We start from the raw sequence: 23,373 nt of genomic DNA on the forward strand, positions 1-23,373 counted from the left end.
GAAGGTTTAGGAAGAGGTATACACAGTGTCAGCAATACTCAAGTGTTAGTACAAGAGGTCATGCCCTGGAACTGGGAGGGTTGATATCAGAGTAGTATGATAGGAAGTTGTGCTGTATTTAATAGCTGGGAGACACTTGAAATGACTATATCCATAAAAGGAACCATTTGGAGTTGGACAATGTGGGGTACAAGAGGTTGGATATGAAAGTGGCTGTCATTTATGTAACAAAATAACTATAAATGATAATATACATTGAGAAACTTTTCTGTATTAGCTAGGAACATAAGCATTGCAATAGCATGATACAAAATGTAAAAAACTGTGTTATCAATAAAACACAGATAAAAATTAGCGAAAACAACCAAATATTAAAATTGTAAATGCTTCACAGTATTTTGGAGGTTAATTCTTTTGTAGTATTCAATATTAAAAAAATATTTGCATTGGTTTTTATGATCTCAGTAGCTTGATTGTAAACATATTTCTTCCTTTTTCATACACATAGAGAGAGAGGGATCCCTGTTTTTAAAGGATTTTATAGTCTGTTTTGTTTATGTAAAGGTATACTTAGTATAGGTATATGATTTTTTGTGGTATAGATTCAGATTCAAGTTCTGTAAATTTAAGTTAAGGATTTTGATCCATTTTGACATAGCATCTGTCAGTTACTGCAGATTTGTCAGCTGTACATTCTTAATGTGAATCTCCCGTTCCACCACATCCCCCCCTCAAAGGTGCATTACTGGATTGGGATATAGTGACTGTAGACCCTGATTTGTGATAATTTGAGCTTTGTGACATGGAGCATTGGGCTGCTGGAATAGCAATGAGAAGATAGGTCAGAAACAATACTAAGGTGTATTGTGTAATTTAAACAATTCACAACTGCTACTAAAGGCCCCCATACTTTTACCCTACCACCAGTAGCCGTTGAGCCAAATGTTGCTGCAGAAATTGATCATCAGACCAGGCCACATTTTTTTCCCATCTTAACCAATTATGGCCAGTACATATGTATTGCAACCTCAAGTGCTGGGTTCTTAGCTGACAGAATTGACACTTGATGTGGACTTCTGCTTCTATAGCCCAAGTCGTTGTTTGTTTTACTTTTATTTACTAGGTATTGTTGGCTTTCTATTAGCTCTTGCAAACTAGTCTGGCCAAGAATGGCCTCTGCCACCAACAACATTTCTACCAGAGAACTGCCCCTTATTGGAGATTTTCCCCTTTTCAAATCATGATCTGTAAATCCTTAAAGTGGAAGTAAACTGAACAAAAAAAACTCACCTTTACCTTCACAGATCCGTTGATCCATCCAAAGGTTTCCTGGATTGTGTACCACATCGTTCTGAAATCCTCCTTCTTCCAGGTGTAGAGCAATCACTGGGTGCCACCATCTCCTTGGCCTTCTTCCTCCTTCTTATATCACCAAATCTCACACTGTGCAGATTAAGATTTGGTGACATAGATAAGGAAAAAAGGAGCACTGTTCATGCGTGAGTTTAGGCTTTTTCCCCTCCATTAAAGAAAAGGTGCATTCCTGAGATTGGGCTTGCACAGGAGGAGCAGCCAGAAGCCTCCCAGATTGCTTATGTATTCAGGGTGGCTCTGCGCTTCCCTTCTGTCTTGATCGCTGGAGTGGAGGGGCTTTACCCTTTTAAAAAAGGGTTTTAAACCTCCTCCCCAAAAAGAAGGTAATTTTTACTTTATATAAAACGGTTGTCTACCTTTTTATGTAAGGTAAACATTTTGGGTTATGTTAAGTGTGAAATTTTTACCCGTTCTGATACTCGGTTTGAACTTCAGCAGGGCATCTTGGTATAAAATGCCAAAATGCATTGAGTTGCTGCAATGTGACTGGCCAACTAAATATTGCATTAACATGCAGTTGAACAGGTTTACCTAATAAAGATACTGGTAAGTGTGTGTAAATGTGTTGTCCTCATGTTTTTGCATGTTGATTTCATTGGTTATTCAGCAAAAAAGCAGCTAAGACTGCCTAGTTTACAGTCAGGCAAAAGGAGGAACCAAAATTCTGTATATGTAATAGTCGTAAATTGGGAGGGTAGGGAGCAGTTATCACCACCAAAGCGCCAAAACTACTGCGGAGCCAATATCATCAAAATGCAAACTTCTTACGGATAGTGCCCTGGCCAAGATTCGAACCTGGGACCAAGCACTGCAAAGGCTAGCCACTCATCCAACCACGCTTCTCATACTATAGTCGGATGATTCATTTTTTTTCTATCATTAGGACTAATCCAGTCATCTCAAATTAAAGAAAAATATATCTTTCGTAGTTTTGGTGCCGGTACTTCATACTGTTTAGACATATAAAGCATGTCTTCTGCTTGCAGAATTTTCCTGAGTCATGCTTGCTGAGATATTCAGCACAAGCAGATATATAACCCTTTATAATGGCATGAAGGACATCCTCCAGACTTTCAGAGTTCCCACAAGTAACCACTAACAGTTTTCATACTGCCAACGTGTGTACATTGAAATTCAATGTCCTTGAAGAAGTTATTTCAGTCCTATGTTGACGGTAAAAGTCAGATAGGGGTTGACAAACCTGAAAGGACTGGCCAGGTGGCAAACAGTTATTTGCATATAACAGAACAGATTAAACTTTCGGGTGAACGCTGAAGTGCTTTAACAAATTTTCCTGGAAATCATCTGTCATTGCATGAATGGTTTCTACAAAACATCAAAATAAAAAAATACTGTATACTATTTAGATATATGTATAGATATAGATACCCTGTAAATGCTTTTTTGCAGGGTTTAAATTATAGCGTACATGTTACGAGATAAGTGCATTTTTATAGTGCACCTATTTACCCACACACCCTGTACTAACCTAGCACTCCCTTCTCAGATAAATACTTGGCTTACAATCATGTTAATCTTCCATGTGCCAGCCATGCCTGTACAGTAGCTTCCCATAGGGTTCTTTAGGGCCATCTTCAGAATTTTCCCTGCCATTTCTTAAGCATCTTCCAAGACTTTTTTTTATTTTAGGCATAAAACCACTGTCATACTTCATATAGTTTCACATTGCCTGTAATTTCCTATCACCCCTCAATGCTTTTTAGACACTTAACAGTTCGTAAAATAAATATCAATAGAAACCTATTCTAGGAAAAAAATGCAAAGTTTGACTATATATTTTTGGAAAAAATTAAGTATTACAACCAGATTCTGCTTTCTATTACGTTTGAGAATTAAAACAAACCTCCTCCAGTAATTAACAAGCTCAAGTATAATCTGGTTCGGTTGACCTAAATTTAGGAGCTATATACATGTCTGACATTTGTAGCTTTTTGATACGTGGACACAGATTTTTATCAGTAATTAAAGAGTGCACACAGAATTTACTCAGTTTTGAATGTATATAGCATAGGATACTGGGACCTCCTTGTGTCATTGCAGAGAGAACATATGATAAACATAAATGACTAGTCTTCTTTACAGGAATTAGTTGATCAGTGCTTCATGTTTGGGATGTGTGCATTTTGCACTATTATTGCCTAAATAAGCAGGCATAAGAGGGATGTCCTCCAGACATTATATCATTTATAGTTAGTAATTTTAAGAGATCAGTCATAATTGGGATTAAGTAGGAATCTAAATATTTAATCATTTAGTTATAATATTTCAGCCTTGCCTATGTCATTTTATTTCCCTATTGTTTCTCTTTACCTAATTTGTGTAACACTTTAGCTTGAGTACCTGCAATTAGTAATTTTTTAGCATTAACAGCATCATGTTGCCCAATGCAACTTTAATGGCAAACCTGTCATTTGCAGCTGCATAGATAGACAAATGACCCAAAAAAACAAAGATTTGTAGCTCCTACATCTATTTTCTACACAATTCAAGGGTGTGTTCGTGGGCCTGTACACTTAGAAGATGGGGTTGGTGTTTAAATTATGGCAAGTTACAGGTCTAGCATATTTCACATTACCTTCTGATTACAACTGCAATACCTGTTCCTGTATTTCCTACCCTAAAAGGGTTTTTTCAATAAAGGGCCAGTGTGAGTATATGTATGCATATGCATGTGTGTGTGTGTGTGTATATGTATATATATATATATATGTGTATGTGTGTGTATATATATATATATATATATATATATATATATATATATATATATATATATATATATATATATATATATATATATATTACATACATACATACATACATACATTGATTTTGATACAGCATTACCATCCACTTTTAACACACTTGTGATACATTTTTAAAGCATTTTTATGAGATCAGGCCCAGAAAGCTTGAATACTGTTTATTATTTTTGTTAGAATTTAAAAGGCATAATTACTCCAATTCCTAACCATCAAAACTAGATAAAGTATCTCCTGAAACCAAAAATCAGCCAAACCGATAGAGCGAGAACTTGAAAAACTAGAACAACTTATAGGATTTCCCAATTGTCAAGAGTTGAAACAAGCGAGAGTTAAATGTCTAGAACAAAATCACAGTTTTCTAAAAAGCATGATGAAGGTAGACCATGAATTAACTTCTTATAAGTTCTGTTCCCAGCTATGCTGAAAATTGCTATAACAACACGGAATGAAATGTCTGTCAACGACCAAAATCCATATCAAGCTTTACCACTGTCGGAGCATATGTAGCTGGGTGCATGCATGATGATCTAAAGTACAGAAACGGCTCAATTATGAATAATATAATTACTATATCTGCATTTAGTAATCATTTTCATGATTACTAGTTGTTTAAGGCAATGGTTAAAATCAAAGCTTTTCAAAATCCTTTTTATTTATAGCTGCTGCTAAATGACCATCACACATAAAAATGTACTTGGAACACATGTATACTTTGACTTTGTTAACACTTAGGGAATGTTCTGCCTGCCAAGTATCTTGGTATCAATGTCTACCATTAGTGACATAATGGTTCTTTCATGTTTCTCTACTGTTTGTAGTGGAGCTAGTAAGTGATAGACCATTATTTTATGCCTTTCTTTCTTATAAAGAATACAACAATAGCTTCTTGTTAATGAAATTGCCAAGTTACATTTTTTGACAGCATTTATGGGGTATCATGCAATTTTATTAAATTAATGTTCACCAAAAATTAGGGTATGTTCCAGCTACAGTTCCATCTTAAAAGACTAGTATGCTGATACATTTGAATGGCTTTGCTTCACTGCCTCAGTAGAGTGAACTGTCTAAGTATCCTTTTTATATATCATTTTAAACAATTGTACTTTACTGTACAGAGAATTTATTTTATATACATACTGAAATGAATACTTGAATAATTTACAAGGGTATGTTTTTTTGCAGAATACTCAGTGTATTTTACATACAGTGCATGTTTTAGTGTGTAAAATGTGTATGTCTTGGTGTGTAAATTAAAATGAATTCTTTGATTGTGAATACAATTTCCCAGTATTGCCCTAGTTTTGTTTTCATCAGTTCAGTGGATAAAAACATTTTACATATGTAGACAAGAAGGAAAGAACTTACTAAACAGAGAGCAGAAAGGCACGCAGAACAAGTTTTTAAGATCTTGACATAGCTGATACCACTTTATCTATTCTGGGGTATTTAAATATCTTCAAGCTTACTCCAAGATGTATAAATACATTCATTTATTTTAGGCTCATGTTATATTATTAAACACATCTAAAAATATTCACTTTTCAAATATTGATTGCAATTTTGTGATCCATTTATCATTTTCTTCAGAGGACTAGAATTTTAGAATATATAGATGCATCCAAAAGAAAACACAATACCTTAATTAATGACATTTTAAAATGATTTGTATCTACTAAAGAAAACTTTGTGTGGCAGAAAATCTTATTGTTTAAGTATTTAAACCTCAAAACATTTTCACATTAATATGTCTTGGCCATGAAAATCATTTGGATATCTATAATCTGATAAAGTGCATTAATGTATGAGGTGGTAATGTGACATATATAGTATTCTAAAAAACATTCTTCTGTCAACATTATAAAATATAAAAAAATACTAGTGTTGTATATACATCCAAAATAACTGATAACCTAAGAGTATAAGCTGTTCCTTCACTGTATGAATTTTTAATAAATAAAGTGAAACTGCATTTGCTCTGAATAATCATATAACAATATTCCTATGCAAAAGAAAATCAAAATATGATGGAGTTTTGTTTGGAAATAATTGGATGGTTCAACGCAATACTGCTTAACCCAATCCACGGTTCTAAACAAGTATTTTCTTTTAAAAGTGAACGTGCTCCATTCCTTTAGTAAATCTGGGATATGCCTATGCGGCAAAATCTTTTGCAACAGAGCTCCTACTTATGATAACCTCACAGCTGCCAAACAGATTCTTCTGCCACAACACCTGTTTTTCATGTGAAACAAAAGCTCTCATTATAGCTCAGCATGTTTCATATAAGCTACTTTTTCTTCTCTCGACATTTAACTTTCGAGTTTCATATGACACAGCTGCCTTAGTTTTAAAGTTATTTCCTATTTATAAACTTTGAAATGTCCTAAATTGTTGGTATATTGTACAGAACATTCAAGGCCATCATTTTGTTCTTGAAAAGCCGTTGAGGTTGAAAATTAAATTGGGTATTCAGCAAAGGAAAGAAGGGGGGGATTCTTACATTATTATGTCTTTCAGTATAGTACATGTGTGGCAAGGAGGAATGCAGCACACCAGTGGTCATTTAATATCATTCCTTCATCTCATCTCCAGGCTTATATATCATTGTATGATACAGGTCATGCAGAGCATTTTTCTTAGCTTTTAGTATAAGGTTATTGTTGGCATAATAGTCTTACTGCCATAAAGAACAGAACAGAAAGGAAAAGAAAAAAAATAGCTGTTCATGATTTAGTGCTGAACATCAGGCAGATCAAAAATGTAATACATGTTCTCTTCCATCTTACATTTATCCTAACATATTTTTCTTAATACCTCTTCCACTGTGAACGTTGCATTTTTTATTACCTGCATTTACAGGGTTGACATTACTTTTTTTCTTGTGTGCATGACTGCCTTCAGAATAGTGACCACCATACCTGACTTCTGCTCATGTGATTCCTCTTGTAATTTTGTACAAGTGTTCCATCTTCACTGTGCCTGAGTATATATGAAAATTCAGGAAACTAATAATGTCAGCATGGTCTAAAGGTTGTATTTCTCAAAGAATAAAATGAGTAAAAAATGACAAACACATCTTTTTATTTAGGGATGGGAGAACATAGGTAAAATATCTACAAAGTTGGAGTTTAGTTTTAAGTACTACTGCTGTGTGCAAGATGGTTTCAATTAAAGTGAAATAATCACCAAAGACTGCATTGCCAAAATTTAGACAATAAAATTGTTTTATCAAGCAACCAGACCCATATCATATGGATTTGTACTAAAAAGCCAGTGAGAAATTCAGTATTTTGCACCATGGCCTTACCTTACTTTTGTATAAATACTGTCCACACATATAGGAATATTCAACCTCCCTGTGTTAAATCTTTAACTATACAGGTAGTCCTTGAATTAAGGACATCCGACATAGACGTCTCCTAGATACAAACAAGCTTCCCTGATCGTTAGTGTGTAGGACGGAGACTCGAGGGGGGGAGGGGGGGGGGGACATTGAGGCGGTTTGCATGACTTGCAAAATATTGTTTTTGCTGTTCTGCAAACTCTTGTACCTCTTTATTGACCAAGTCAAACTCTGCAGTTGTTTTCTTGTATAGGCTTTTGTTATTTGTATAGGCTTTTTGTTATTTTTTTGCTTTGTTTGTAATTAACTCACAGTGAGAATTTTATACAGTAACTGACACAGCGCTGCCTAATATGTTGAGACAAACATCTGTCCTAATTGCATTTAATAAAATAATGTACCTGTTCAGACTTGCATATAAATTCAACTTAAGAACAAACCTACAGTCTCTATCGCATCTGTAACCCGAGGACTATCTAAAACATTAACTTGGCTACAGTTTTTTCTTTGTTTTTGATATCATTAAAATAGAAAAATTAAAATCTCTTATCTTTAAATGTTAGAGTAATTTCAGCAGTAGTTTTAAAACCTCATAAATCTGCAGGTGTCGGTGGCTGACATTTGGGATTTAGCATTGTTCTAGTTGTTTATTGTATTTATTTATATTTTTGTTGAGTAATGTAATAGAACATTACTCATTACAATAATAGAACATTGTAAGTAATGAAATAGAACATTATCCATTTTTAGTAGGGAGACCAGTTTCAAAACTCAGTGAGGACTAATTTAATAAATGTATTTCTCTCCATGTTCTGTTATATAATAGTGTTAGCATATTTTTTTTTTTCTTCATATTTGAATTTGACACATCTTCCGCAGATTTTACCAGATTACTTTAGCATAGATTTCAGTTCTTAATTTCTTGGCACCGCTAATTTTACACTAATATTTTCCCAGCTAGTTATCTGACAGTACACATACCATGTATATGTGGTAGACGCTAGCTTAGTACTTTATAGGGTCAGTAGGGTCAGCACTTGGCTGAATAGTAATGAATGTTTATAGAGTGTGTGTTCTGCTGGGAAGGAGGTGGTGAGAATGAGGCTATTCTCCTTCACACTATGGATCTGGGTCTCCCCCTCCACTTCATTCAGCTGGGATTTCCCAATGTAGTCATCATTTCTCATCAATACTTGCTCTACTAACAAAAGCGTAAACATGAAACTGATCTATTTCAAAGAAACCTATTCTAAGTAAAAGCATTGCTGAACCCGCTTCCTGAAAATGCTAGTTGCATGGCTACCATGCTTACCTTCTTGAACCCATCACTGATCTAGAATGTATAAATACATACAGACTTTTGACTTTTTATCAATTTTCTAAATATGTGTATTTGTTGTCCATTTATGACATGGAACGCATTCTCGCTAGCAGATCAATATATAAGCCAATCAACAGGAATTTTTAGGTCAGCAAGGGTAACCCCCACCTTTTTATGATTACAGTTTTAATTTAAACCACCCCAGGTTTTTTGTCTTCCCCTACCATGTGTTTTTTAACCTTCCCAGGTGCTTCTCATTTTTCTACATAATATTTCTATAATAATATATTACTCAATTTTCTTTAGTTCAGGATGATGACTTAACACTGCTCATGATCTCTGGTCTAATCTGTTTAGCATTCAGAGAACTTTTGGATTGTTGATTGTACAATAATCATTCCCTTTTCAAATGAGGATTTTCTCTCATTTATTTTCACTTTTGGCAAACCATATAATTCATGTTGCCTAATCAGCTTTGTTAACACCAGGTGCTAAAATTCTGTAATTGTTTTATTACCTTAAACCACATAAAACAATTGTATAATGTTACAATAAAGAGGGTGACAGAAGTGATGCGTCATTCTATATCACTATTTAGTTCATACTGAATGGATGGGGCGGGAGGGGGGGTAACATGTAGGTTATTTTAAAATATATCCTGGATAGATTATCCAAAATCATATATGTATAAAAAAATATATGATAGTCCATTAGAAGCAGGTCATAACTATTTGCCCTCTCTCCATACAAATAGTACAAATCCCATATTGATCCCATATTGCTAATTTTGTTTGTCCAGGCTGCTAATAGGAATTCATTCCATGTTTCTTACTAAATCAGTGATGGTCAGTCTACAAATTGACTGCTCCCCATGTAACATACAGCTCTGAGCAACACATACTACATTAGAAAAAGACAAATAATTGACTTTACCATATCTTTCCTATATCTATTGAGTGTTATATTACATTGTATAGCTTGAATTTGTAAAGGACACGTTGATTGCCCATAGGTAAAGGAGAATTTTCTGTAAACCTTCATGCATGCCATGTGATAGTGGAGAGGTATAGAAGTTCATTCATGACCTCCACTAACTTTTCAATCCTATTTATGGGTAGAAACCTGCTTGTTATAAATTAATAATTTTAAAACTGTATTTCTGTATTCAAAGGTATCCCTTGTAATACAGTATTTTTTACAGTGATGTGTGTATATTATATATATATTTTACGATATATATTTGACCTTCTTTTAACCTGTGATTGGCTACAGTTTTTATTGCGTGTTGACATGTACGATTCAGCCAGTGATGTTGAAAAAGAATGGAATACCTATTTAATATTTTCTACAACATTTTTTTCATTTGCTTGTGAAACTTTCACATATCTACATAATTGTTTTCATGTACAGTTCCACAAAATGCTTGGGTAATGTTCTCGCTTTCGTGTGTGTATTTGAAAGCAAATCATTGGAAATTTGTATAAATATTCATGATGTTATTCTGTCCATGTAAAGTTTTCAGAAATAAGATGTCTGTTAAAAACAGAATCTTATTATTTTTAATTATTATTATTGTTGTTGTTGTCCATTTTAAACAGTGAGTGGGTAAGTTACAGCCTCTATCATATGTTTGCATTGTGCTTGCCATCACAATATTTCAATATTCATTGCTTGGCCCTGAAGAAGAAAGTGGAGTAGTCCCACCAATGAACACTATGACTGCAGTTAAAGAAAATATTTTTTTTTTTATCTTTTGATCCTTAAATGTTCTTTCTTGTGATGCTTATACACATACTGCAGCCTGTTTGCTGCCACTTTAATACTTGATATAAAATATAAATGTTGGTATTAAATTGGCACTAAAATCACACTTTGAAAAACCTCAATCCCACTTCCCTTTCTTGCACTGGGAATTAAGTCATCCCAGCCCTGCCAATCAAGGTGGATAAAGATTGCGTCCAGGGAAAAAAAAGAGCCGAGCCTATAGGTGAGTATCATGTGTTTAGTTCTGCCACTGCAACCAAATATATTTAAAACTCCCCAAAGTACATGCAAACACATTAAAATACTACACACATCTGATTGAGCTTTGTTAAGAAAATACAAAATAGCTTTTCTCTTAGAATCTAAATGACAATAATGAAAACAGGATTAAGTACCATTAGGGGTCTATATATAAAGCAGTACATGTTCCCTTATCATTCTCTGGTGAAGCATCAATTACTGCCACTGAAACGGATTGACCTGGAAGCTTCTCCACCAGGAAATGTTTTAGTGAATGGCAGATTCACTGTTTAATAAATAGACCCCATTGAATACTAACATCAAATCACAATAATTTATGATCACATTACATTGCCTAATGAGTACAGAATTTTGGAGCTAACCTGCACCAACCACCATCTAAAGTGCATGCCTACTACACTCTTATCTGATGGAGTAGCATGTACTTATTCATGCAATTTACTGCAGAGAATTTAGATGATTGTTACAGCTGCAGGCTTTGCTTGATACCTCACTGCTTTCCGAAAACTGCTCTTTTAACGTTTAAGCTCTAAAAATTATAGTTCTGCTCGTTCTACTTTTTTTCATACAATTCACCTAATATACTGAAATTGCTTATGTATAGTTAACACCTTCTTGGACAAGTTGAAAAGTTTGCACTAATAAGTGCTTCCAAGCTTTGCAGTTGTTTGATTTTTATGATACTAAGCTGTTCAAGTGCTGTATTGGTCATCTGATCAGAGACAAGCTCAAACTGTTTATGGGCCCCCCTTAACCAATTGTAAATGGTCATACACCAAGACCACTGTTAAATGTATCTTACCATTCTTGGCACACTCATTGTCATTCTGTCCTTTTTGCTATATTTTCCTAAAACTGCCATCTTATATCCATAAACAATTAGGTGAAAAAAAAAAAAAAAAAATACTGGACACTTCATATTATCCGTGATTAATGCCCATATTTTTTATGTCTACTAAAACTGCATGTCAGCATAGATCTAGGGATTTAGAAAATTCTATTTCTTTTCCTGTAACGATAGAACATAAACTTTATGGCTTTCAATTTTTCTTATTAGCTATGCAATTTGACGGAAAGCCTTACTGACCACTAGGAGGGCTCATTAGGTGGTTGCGGAAGTGACAAGCTCCACTTTTACATCAAATGCCAAGATGATTGTATATCCTCAGCTGGATCTACTGATCATTTTGACATGTGGTTCTCACTAAAAGTAAACTCTGCTTACATTTTTATTCATCATTTGCTTATCTGGAGCATAGGTTGGTGTTTATCTAATTTTACAGTAATAGAGCAGACTTTCCTCTTTTTTTTTTTTAATGTATTTTATAGATGTTCTTATTTATCCCTGGTCTGATTTATGCAATTCCAGTTGTGTGTGTCGGTGGATTACAGACTTCCCCCATAGGATCATTAACACTAAACAAACATTTATTGACAGCGTTGATCTTTTTAAGCAATGCCTATTTTCTTTGCTATTGTACAATCCAAGGTACAGCTATATAGCTGATACAAACATGTCTGCGACAGATGATGGAAGCCTCCTCTGTGGTCAGAGCCTTTCTGTGTAAGGAACCACTGGCTTATATTTAGGGTTATAGAAGTGTAATTTCACTTGTCACTCTGCCTGTATGTTATTTTCCAAGCGTAAGCCTGAACTTAAAGCCAAATCCCATTGAGTTATACAGGGGGCAATTTTTGTATTTGAATTTGTAGTTGAATTCTGGTCAGGTTTTAGACTAACTACTGTCAGAAGTCATAAGAAGCTGGGCTCAGTCATGCAGGACATGCATCAGTACAAAACAAATACCATGCAACAGGGGGAGGGGGTTTTATGCAGCTTTGAGGGCATTGAAAATACATAAATCCTTTAAATTAAGGCTGACATTTGGCTGAGTAATATGATGGGAATGCTGGAACTTTGCACCAGGCACTGCCTGTAGGACAGATTGAATTACTGATCACTGTACATAACAGAGAGATCCTTATGTCTGTATTTTCTATTGCCAGTACACACTGATAAAAAGAGCGGTAAATAAAGTTAAAAGTTTTTGGTTCTATACAGGGTGGTGTGAGAAATATATGCTTGCAGTACCTCTGTGGGTGGAGCAGCCTGGAAGGGGGTTATTCATGCAATATGTATTATGTATTGTATGTGTAATATGTAATATTCTATTGTATATTGTGTATATACAGCATCAGCACCATACTATAAATCATTTTTTTGTTTTTTTTTTAAAAAGTGGACAGTCACAATATATATATTGACAATGCCACACTCAGCCACTATTGGGAACTTTTTGTGGTTTGATCATTTGCCGGTCTTCCTATCAATAGAAACCTCTCCAGTCTGGTGGTAGTTGAAAATCAAACAACAATTTACTTAGATCCAACCTGCATAGCAGATTTAACTACAGTTAATAAAGATTTTCTGGTTATTCATGAGACAGATGTGACACCTTTACCATTCCAATAGAAAGCATTCAAGTGTGTTTTTATGGGGTCATTTCATTAAGCATGCATCTAGACTGAAAAAGGAGAAAACAGCTACTACTAAAAAGCTTCTAGAATCTATATCCCAATTGGAAACGTAAAAAACTCCTGATACATTGGTACTTATATCTCTCCAAGGCCAACAATTGAGAGCAATATTGAACGAATATTCCTTGAAGTTTAGAGATAGGACAAGGAAAATATTTTACCAACATGGTGACAAACCCGGAATACTGTTAGCTAGAGCACTCCACCTCTGCGTGACCCATACTTCTATTCCATATGTTAGAACATCTCAGAGTAAGAAAGTCTATAATCCACTGGAGATAGTATCCTCTTTTAAAAATTTTTACCAAGACCTATACTATCTTAAAGGGAAGCACGCAGATATGGTGCCAGACACATTCCACAATAGAGTTAGGAGATTATATAACAAAGAGAGAGCTTCCGTCTATCTCTGACACCGCCTACACCTAGAGAGACCCTTCACTGGCTTGGAGCTGTGCTCCTGTATATCATCCCTTAAAGCTGGGAAAAGTCCCAGACCTGATGGCCTGACTGCAAAACATTTCATGACTATTTTCCATCTCTTCTGTTGTCAGTATTTAATAGTATATCCAGTGAATGTGGATTTCCCAGTCAATCCCTAGAGGCCCATAATATGGTGATACCTAAGCCAATTGACGAATTTGGACATTGGGATATACTCCAAACTTTTAGCCAACAGGTTAAAATAGTTGATTCCCTGATATTATACATTTAGATCAAGTGGGGTTTACATCAGACAGAGAAGCTAGGGATAATACGGAAAAAACGGTGTCTCATTAATTGGGCCCAGAAGACTTCAGTCCCCATGTGTCTTTTATTTGTCAATGCCGAAAAAAGTGTTTGACCACACTAATTGGGTGTTTTTACGGGAGGGGCTTCTTCAAATAGGTATTGGCCCCCATATGTTTGATAGAATACAAGCCCTATAATTCAGGTCCATATGCGAACGTGGGAACTAATGGAGTTTTATCAGACTCATTTAATGTACAAAATGGGACCAGACAGGGCTGCCCCCTTTCTCCCATACTGTATATCTTAGTAATGAAACACCTAGCCAACGCTGTCTGACAAAATGTACATATTAGTCTCTCTGCCAGTGCTTAGAAAAGAATTTGATCATTTTGGGGTTCTGAGTAAGTTTACTTTAATCTTAAAATATACTATATGGCAGTGGTCCTTCATAGGGTAGTAGATTGGGCCAAAAGCAAAACTGAAAAGCTATGGGTATTTTTAGATGAGGTTCTGACAGCATGTGACCTGTCTGTGACCTGTCTGTTTTACCAGGAGTACACCCATCGTTCCAAACCCATTCGCCACTTGATCCATGTGATTCCACAATTTAGCATGATGTTGGGGTTTTACAAAAAGCATAACCAAGTTATTCTGAAATTGTACCATTTCCTTTCTAGGGTATGAAGTATCTCTGCATTCCAGCATCAGATTCACCAAATCAAAACTTGTAAGTAAGCTCTCCTTTATTATTTTTATACAAGTGGGCCCGCCGTGTGTGTGTGTGTGTGTGTGTGTGTGTGTGTGTGTGTGTAAAAGAAATAAGTCACTCACATAGGATTGGGTATGCATCTACCATATTGTTAGTCATGATAAAACAGCTTTATGTTGTTGTATACTACACACAATTTATGACATGTAAACCTGCCTTTCAAACAGTGAGCTTGGATTTTATAAGGTTGTTAATACTGGTAGTCCCTGAGTCTATCCAACATACAGACGACTACTAGATACAAATGAACGAGGGTTCCCTGCTCGTTCTGTGCAGAATGAGGCTTGGGGGGGGGGGCTTCTCTGTTATCCCCCTCCTCCTCTGCACACATCCATTAGGACCTGGAGACATTACAACATTCATCTGGAGCTCCCCTTCGCAGGTCTGTCCCAGACATACTTTCTGTTTGCACCAATAATTTTATACACATTGAGTACCCATTTCTAAATCATTAATTTGTTCCTAGATTTATTTTCTAATACTACACTTATTAGGACTCTTACTGGATAGAGTGTAACCATTTAAAGATAGTGTTACCGCATTTAAAACTCAATTTGGAGACACCATTTCCTCTTTATATTTGTAACTAACATTGTCACCTGTTCCACAAGACCATATATATATATAATATACACATACATACGAATAGAATCACTTAAATTGTGCTAAAATTGACTAGGTATATCCTAATCGCAGATAATAATCTGGGATACTTAGCTAAAGCTTTGACATTAGATGATCTAGTTATTTATTAAACTACACTAACACACTTATATATACGACTCAATATAACATACATTAATTTTTATTAATTTAGACAAAATTACTGCAAGTGCCAAAAAACTGTTGATAAACCGATACCCAGGAGGAAGCCTGTTAGGGCGAAACGCGTTGCGTACAGCAATCAACATGAACAAATGATTGGAGATTGTATTATCTGTATGGCAAGAAGTTTACTTGATTGGCTAGATGCCTGATGTCTAGAGCCCCCTTGGGCCAAATTGTAAATGCTTACACCAACAAACCTGTTTTTGGTTGCGAGTTGAATTTTGTAGTATGTTTAGGCACCTTTTTGGGCTATTGCGATACTGTATGGATCACAAGAAAAGATTGTGACCGATTTTTTTTGAAACTGTTATGTCCGCTTTGTATATATTTGTTATTGTTTGTTGAATTTACAAATACAATATACTGTTTAGTGCCTAGAAAGACCCTGCTTTCTCTTTTTTTATTTTTCATTTATCAAACAAGGATTGGCACTCAGTCCTATAAACATCTTTATCATATGACAACCACTACTGACACTCTTAAACACTTGAATACTAGATACTTGCATTGACAAACAGTTGAACAGGTGTACCTAATAAAAGGGCAAAAGCGTGTATATAATCTTGATCTGCTTTAGAATATATTAGCTTCCTGGCTGCCTCTGTCTTCAATATTTTTAGACCCTTAGAACTCTTGATCTGCATGCTTGTTCCAGAATAATGGCTTAAAATTAATGAAACCGCAGGATTGGCATGACGGCAATGATAGACTGGTAATACAACAAAACCACAACATCAAAGCTGAGACTAAATGGCATATAGTAAGTAGAAAATCAGTACATACAAATATTTTGTTGCAGAATTAGAAAACCCGCCATTGTGCTTTCTGGATGGAAAAATAATTGTGATGATGCCATATTTAGAGCAGAACAGATAGTAAAATCTTAAGAGTTGTCATTAAACCAAAGCCTGACATGTAGTAAAAAGCATCTTAAAGGTGATATAAAGGGGAATTCCCTTCTATTATGCAAACAGATCAAAATTAACTTGGTTGCGTCTTCTCAAGCTAGAACACTATGCTCTAGTTACAAAAAAAGTGTCCTATTTTTATTTGGATATATTTTTCTCAACATTTAGATGGATGGTCAAGCAGATGAGCAATTGTTATACTTCATCAAAAACAACCATACTGCATTATCAACAAGAACAATTGCTGAATTATTATTCTTATTACAGTGTTTACTTTAAAGTAAAGCTGAATTTAACATTGATTGCTTAACATACTTGCTCTCATAAGTTTTATTATCATATTGGTCTTATGTAAAGACTAGTGTATTAACCTCCCTAGAGGTTCATTTCTTTATGGTTTTATATGTCTAAAAGCGGTACATTGCTTTTCATGAAAATTTGTTTTACAGTATGTTATATTAGTATGAGTATATTAAAGTTTGAAACACAAAATCATGTAAAAATAATAAATTGAATAAATTAAAAAAATCTATATATTTAAAAAAAAGTTTTTTTTAAAAATGCATTATAAACTCATACTAATATATATATATATATATATATATATATATATATATATATATATATATATATATTGTAAAATGTTCTTGAAAACACACATAAATCCAATGTATTGCATTCAATACAGTTATTTTGTATTGAATGCAATACAAATGAATTTTGAATTTCCCACCCCGCCCCACCCCACCCCACCGGCAACGTACACACACACCGACGTCACCGGGAGGAAGAGAGAAGAAGATGGAGATCGCGGAGATGTACGACGTGCGACACCAGCGGATCAGGTAAGACTCTATTTACTATTACCTCCCATAGGATTACCTACCCAGAGTGTGACTCGGGGTTACCGCTTTTAGCAACTTTTTTCTACCTTTACCTCTAAGGAGGTTAACCAATAGAGGCCATAATGATTTTCTACAATGTTGACTCTGCCTAACTGCTTTCAGCAAATTTCTAACATGTATACCTTTCTAGCAGACTCCTTCCTATGCACTATCTAGAATTTACACCCTCATCCCATTAGGCTTGCTATACCCTTATGCATGCCTTCGAAATCCACTTTTTTAAACTTGCCTATCCGTCTCCTACTCTCCTAAAAATGACTAATTCGCAACAATTTCATTTACCCTACCTGTTGTAACTATGTTCATCCAACGCTTATATTGAAAGCTCAAAATGGGCAGAGTCCTCTTCGCCTCCTATGTCAAAGTTTGCACTTACATGCATGCAAGCATCAACTGTGTTTTTGTAATACATACCTACTGTTTGTCCCTGATTTGAAAAGGCTGTCACTCTTATATATCCAAATACCTTAGTCCCTCTTTATTCCTCATTTGTCCATACTTTTTGGCAGAAATATACAATTCTATAAAAATGTATTATTTAACTAACATATTGTAGGGTGGTATTTTGCACTAAACCTTTCAAAACGTGTCGGTTTAACAAAAATCTGCTAATAGTAAAATAAGCTAATAGTAAATAAAATAACACAGGTTCACAAATCTTCAGCATGTACAAATATGTAAAAAAAATTTGGAACACATTACTACCAACTTGTAACATTCAAGTTTAAAACACACGTTTTAAAATTTCATTTCTTCAACATCTGTTACAAAGTTTTATTTTGTACATTCTTTATCCTGTAACTGGTGTGAATAGCACTTTAAAAGTTATTATTCTGATTTTATGGACATTTTGTAAGTTTTACCTTATGTATACTGCTTGAACAGAGTCCTTTCAAAATATATCCTTCTCACTGGTATTTACTATTGGAATATGTTGTTTACCTTTTAAAATGATGCATTGTTCAGCATTTTATTTTTCAGCATTCGCATAGAACATTAAATTTGTAGTGTTAAACTGTTATTAACAATACTAAAGCTATTAAGTAGGACATATACCTTGTACATAAATTCAATACCATTTCCTGACACAGTCTGAATTGACAAGTACCTTGCGTGTGTGTGTGTGTGTGTGTGTGTGTATATATATATATATATATTATATATATATATATATATATATATATATATATATATATATATATATATATAAAATACACACCATCCACTGTATTATGTACACTTCTTAAACTGTTCAACACAAATGTCTGATCAGCCAATCGAATGGACAAGATAAAGCATGCAGCAGAACATAGAAAAAGGAGATTTATATGACTTTGAATGTGGCATGGTTTTTGAATCCAGCCAAGCTGTTTTGAGTATTTCAGAAACCGCTAATCTGCTGGGATTTTTACACACAGCCATCTCTAGGTTTTACAGAGAACAAAAGGGACAATATCTAGTAAGTGCCAGTTCTGTAGGCAAACATGCCTTGGTAATGACAGAGTAGAAATGTCAGACTAGTTCAACTGATAAAAATGCTGCAACTTATGTATGCAAAAGAGCATCTCTGAATGAACATGACCCAAAACTTTGAGGCAGATGGGCTACTGCATCAGGAGACCACACTGGGTGCCAATGCTTTCTACTAAAAACAGACACCTGAGGCTAGGGTTTGTGTGGGCTCCCCAAAACTGGACAAGGTGAGATTTCAAAAACATTGCCTGGTCTAATCCATCTTAATTTCTGCTGCAATATTTACCTTATTTTTCGCCGTATAAGACGCTCCGGAATATAAGACGCACCCAATTTTAAAGGAGCAACTTCCCCCCCCCCCAGTTTTGGGGAAGAAAAAGTGCGTCTTATACGGCAAAAAATACGGTATATGGTTGGGTCAGAATTAAATACCACAGCCTGCCTTGATATTGCTGCTGACCATTTCTGTTTCTTTATGATTGCAGTGTACCCATCTTCTGATGGCTACATTCAGCAGGATAATGTGTCATGTCACACAGCAAAGTTTTTTTGTTTTTATTAATTGTATTAATTCCAATAAAATCTGTGTCACGTGGGAGACCAATTCAACCTGTTTTTTTTTAAAACTGTGCTCAACAGTTATCTGTGCTAAATAGATAATGTATAGGTTTTGTTAAAAGGTTGTTTAATTGTTTAATTAATCATATCCTAACGTATACACAAATGTATTAACAAAACACTAATGATACTGATACAAAAATATTTCTAGATTTGAATATATGAAGCTTACATATTTTGTTTCCCAGACACAAAGCAGCTCTACATGTCCAATTTTTTTCTAATATTAGTGGAGCATTGTTAATGCCATAGCTGTTTCCTGAAAAACATTTAGAGCTGCTTTTTTAACCATAAATAAACACTAGCTGTGTCAAACCTGGAAAGTTTAGATACCTTTATAACATTTTCCCTATTATGTTGTTTGCAAGGATACAACACTTTAAGGAGAGTACAGCATTCATCCATGAGTGTCGGCTGAAAGGAGAAGGCTGTCTTGTTCATTGGTATGTACAAATTTGATAATACAACACTGCAATGACCACCTAATGATATTTATTTAGTAAGGCAAAATAAAAAGAACCCAAGCTGTCTGTCTGGTCATTTGTTCATTGATGCCTGCTTTGTTTTATGTAATCTATTTCTTTGTTATCTCTGTGTACTTATCACCTTCATTTAAAATTAAATATTTAGCCTACATGTTGTAGTGTGAAAATAATGTATGATTTTTTATACATTTTTTAAACTACAGGGCTATTGTTAACTAAACACTAATTGACATAAACTAACCTGCCTTACCAAATAGATAAAAGTTTAAATCACTTTAAATTTAATGATAAGAAAAAAGCATGGGACCAGAAATCTCTATGCCAGTTGTCAGGCCAGGACTACTAAAGCTGCGTACACACGGCAAATTTTTCTCGCCCGATAATCGGTATCGGCCAATTATCGGGCGAAAATCTGCCGTGTGTACAGTCGGTCGTCGTCCGACGACCGTCCTGGCGGATCCATGGACGACGACCGATCCTAATGGAAGGGGAGAGCGCGCAGCAGGGTGCCGCTCCGTCGCTCTCCCCCTCCCCTCTCCATAGAGCATGAACGGTGCTGTATGTACAGCATCGTTCATGCATCGTGCAGTCTTTTCTCGTTGGAAAGGATCGTGAAAGATCCTTTCCAACGAGAAAAATTGCAGGTGTGTATGCAGCTTAAGTAACTAAGAAATGTCTGGCCGGGTGTGTAAAACAATGGTGATTGAAATGCACACAATGTATTAGGGTATCAGAGATGGATAGGATGGTTTTGCTTTTTTATCAGCAACGCTGAAATCTTTTGTAAGCTTTACCCTTGGCTTTGGAAATCATGATATGGCTTGTCATAGTATTCAGTATTCTCATTGCTCCTGTTCTATACATGAGCAGCTAGAGTTGAAGGCTTTAATGCTGAGACAACTAATGTGAGTATTTAGAAAATGAACAGAAAACAAAAAAACTTAAACTCCTCTTCTGATTTTTAAGCTTGGCAGGTGTTTCCAGAAGTGTGACTTTGGTAGTGGCTTATGTCATGACAATTACAAACTTGGAATGGGAAGACGCCCTGGCAGCTGTTAGAGGTGGAAGGACGTGTGCCAACCCTAATATGGGTTTTCAGAAGCAGCTTGAAGACTTTGGAAAACGTGATGTCCACCATGTAAGTGATTATTGAACATAAACTTCCATATAAGAAAATGTCAGCTGTTATTTGTCATTTAAGTAAAGAAACTTGATCTATTAAATGTTTGTCTCTAAGGTGTCATGGGTATAATAGAAATAATACAGCTGCTGCTGATTTGTGTTTAAAGGTTCAGGATCGTGAGATGACACCATAATTTGGCTTCTTTAGAGAAGTGGTGGTCAACTTTGTAAATGTAGTCTACCTCAAATTCAATTCCTCAACATTTTCAGGGATGTACTTGAGGCACTTCTAAAAATGATGTAATACACAAAAAGATGCAGGTGTATTATTGTGCTTTGTGTATTTGCATTGTGGTGACATTCAAAATACAGTGCAGTTCCCCTATTCTACTCCCCACAGGCACACACAAGGCAACCTTATTTGCCCTGTGGAACAGGGGTGTCAGCAGTGTTGCTACTATTTCTGGACTGACAACTAGTGCTAATATAAGCTGACATGGATGTTGGTGAGGTGGATATTTATCCGTTAACAATATAAAAACTGTTCATTGTTGTTTTAATTGTGTAGTAGTTAATGCATTTACAGATATTACAAAATTGTTGCAGCCATTCATTAAACTAAATATATTCCAGCACCACACTATATGGAGACAGTAGTACATGGGAGATCACCTTATACTAACAAACAAGATTGGGTAAAAAAAAAAAAGGGGCATGGAGAATAATAAAAGATCGTCGAAGTGAGATGGCTTTCAAACATGCCATTATTCTCCCTACCCTGAAGAAACCCTCACTAGACCCCTCCCTTTCTTCTAGCTACCGTCCTATCTGCCTTTTTCCATATGTTTCTAAACTTCTTGAGTGCCTAAGAAGACTGACTTTCTAAACACCAACTTTTTACTTGAACCACTCCAGTCTGGCTTTCGAGCTGCCAATTCCGCTGAAACAGCCCTTACTAAAGTGGCCAATGACCTCATCAGAGCTAAGTCTCATGGTAACTTCTCCCTCCTACTCCTAGATCATTCCGCTGCTTTTGACACTGTTGACCACACTGTCCTAATCCAAATCATAAACTCCATTGGTATAGGCAGAATGGTGGCTCAGAGGTTAGCAGAGGTATATCTTTTAAAACACTTAATACTTAGGCATTCATTTAACCCGCTCCATATATACATTATAAAAAGAAAACTATTTACCTCTCTTTTAATCCATCATGAAAGATTTGACTAAGTGTTTTGTCTCTCACAATCATGCTTTAGGGAGATAGCTTCTTTGAAAATGAACATTCTGGCCAGAATTCTTTATTTCTGAGCACAGTGACCCAGAGGTTAGCACAGAGGTTAGCCTTTGCAGCGCTAGGTTCCTGCAAGCAGTTTGCAGGTTCTCCCCATGTTTGTATCGGTTTCCTCTTGGTACTCCAGTTTCCTTCCACATTACAGAAACATGCAGTTAGGTTAATTGGCTTGACCCAAACTGACTGTAATAAAGACATATGACTAAGGTAGGGATATTAGATTATGAGCCCCTTGGAGGGACAGCTAGTGACATGACTATGGACTTTGTACAGTGCTGCGTAATATGTCAGCACTATATAAATACTGTGTAATATTATTATCCGTGACACTGCTCTCTTTTGGTTTGCTTTCTACCTGTCGAACAGCTCCTTTCAAGTTTCTTTCAATGATAATCCCTCATTTCCTATTCATCTCCCTGTTGACCTGTTCACCTCCCCCTGACATATTTCTAACTGTTAATAACACTGTTATTCGTCCTTTCCCTCAAGCATGTTTTCTTGGCGTCACCTTCGATTCCTCCCCCTCCTTTAGCTCTCATATTCAGAACAATTTCAGCTCCTGTCACTTTCATCTGCGCAACATCTCCAAAATCTGCTCCTACCCGACCCCAGAGACCACCAAACTGCTTGTACATGCTCTTATTTCTTGTCTGGACTACTGTAACACCCTCCTCCTTGGTATTCCATTTACCTGACTCTCTCCTCTACAATCTAAAATGAATGCTGCAGCCAGACTTATCCATCCTTCCCACACCACTCCTCTTTTGCTTTTTTTTGTTGGCTTCCGTTTCACCCTAGAATCAAATTCCCTCCTCCTGTGTTTTGCCTTAAAATCCCTCCACAGTTCTAATCCCA

The 23,373-nt window shown here is 35.5% G+C and overlaps 1 protein-coding gene across 1 annotated transcript in view; it reads left to right on the top strand.

Annotated features, from left to right (window-relative positions):
- Window positions 1-23,373, top strand: part of DUSP22 (dual specificity phosphatase 22) — a 54,357-nt gene that overhangs the window by 25,224 nt on the left and 5,760 nt on the right. Inside the window, exons 4-6 of the mRNA XM_072411786.1 lie at window positions 14,794-14,843; window positions 19,986-20,060; window positions 21,069-21,240. Coding sequence (XP_072267887.1) covers window positions 14,794-14,843; window positions 19,986-20,060; window positions 21,069-21,240 — 297 coding nt within the window. The remainder of the gene's footprint in view (window positions 1-14,793; window positions 14,844-19,985; window positions 20,061-21,068; window positions 21,241-23,373) is intronic.

Source organism: Pyxicephalus adspersus, chromosome 5 (assembly GCF_032062135.1).
Source record: "Pyxicephalus adspersus chromosome 5, UCB_Pads_2.0, whole genome shotgun sequence".
Taxonomy (NCBI): domain Eukaryota; kingdom Metazoa; phylum Chordata; class Amphibia; order Anura; family Pyxicephalidae; genus Pyxicephalus; species Pyxicephalus adspersus.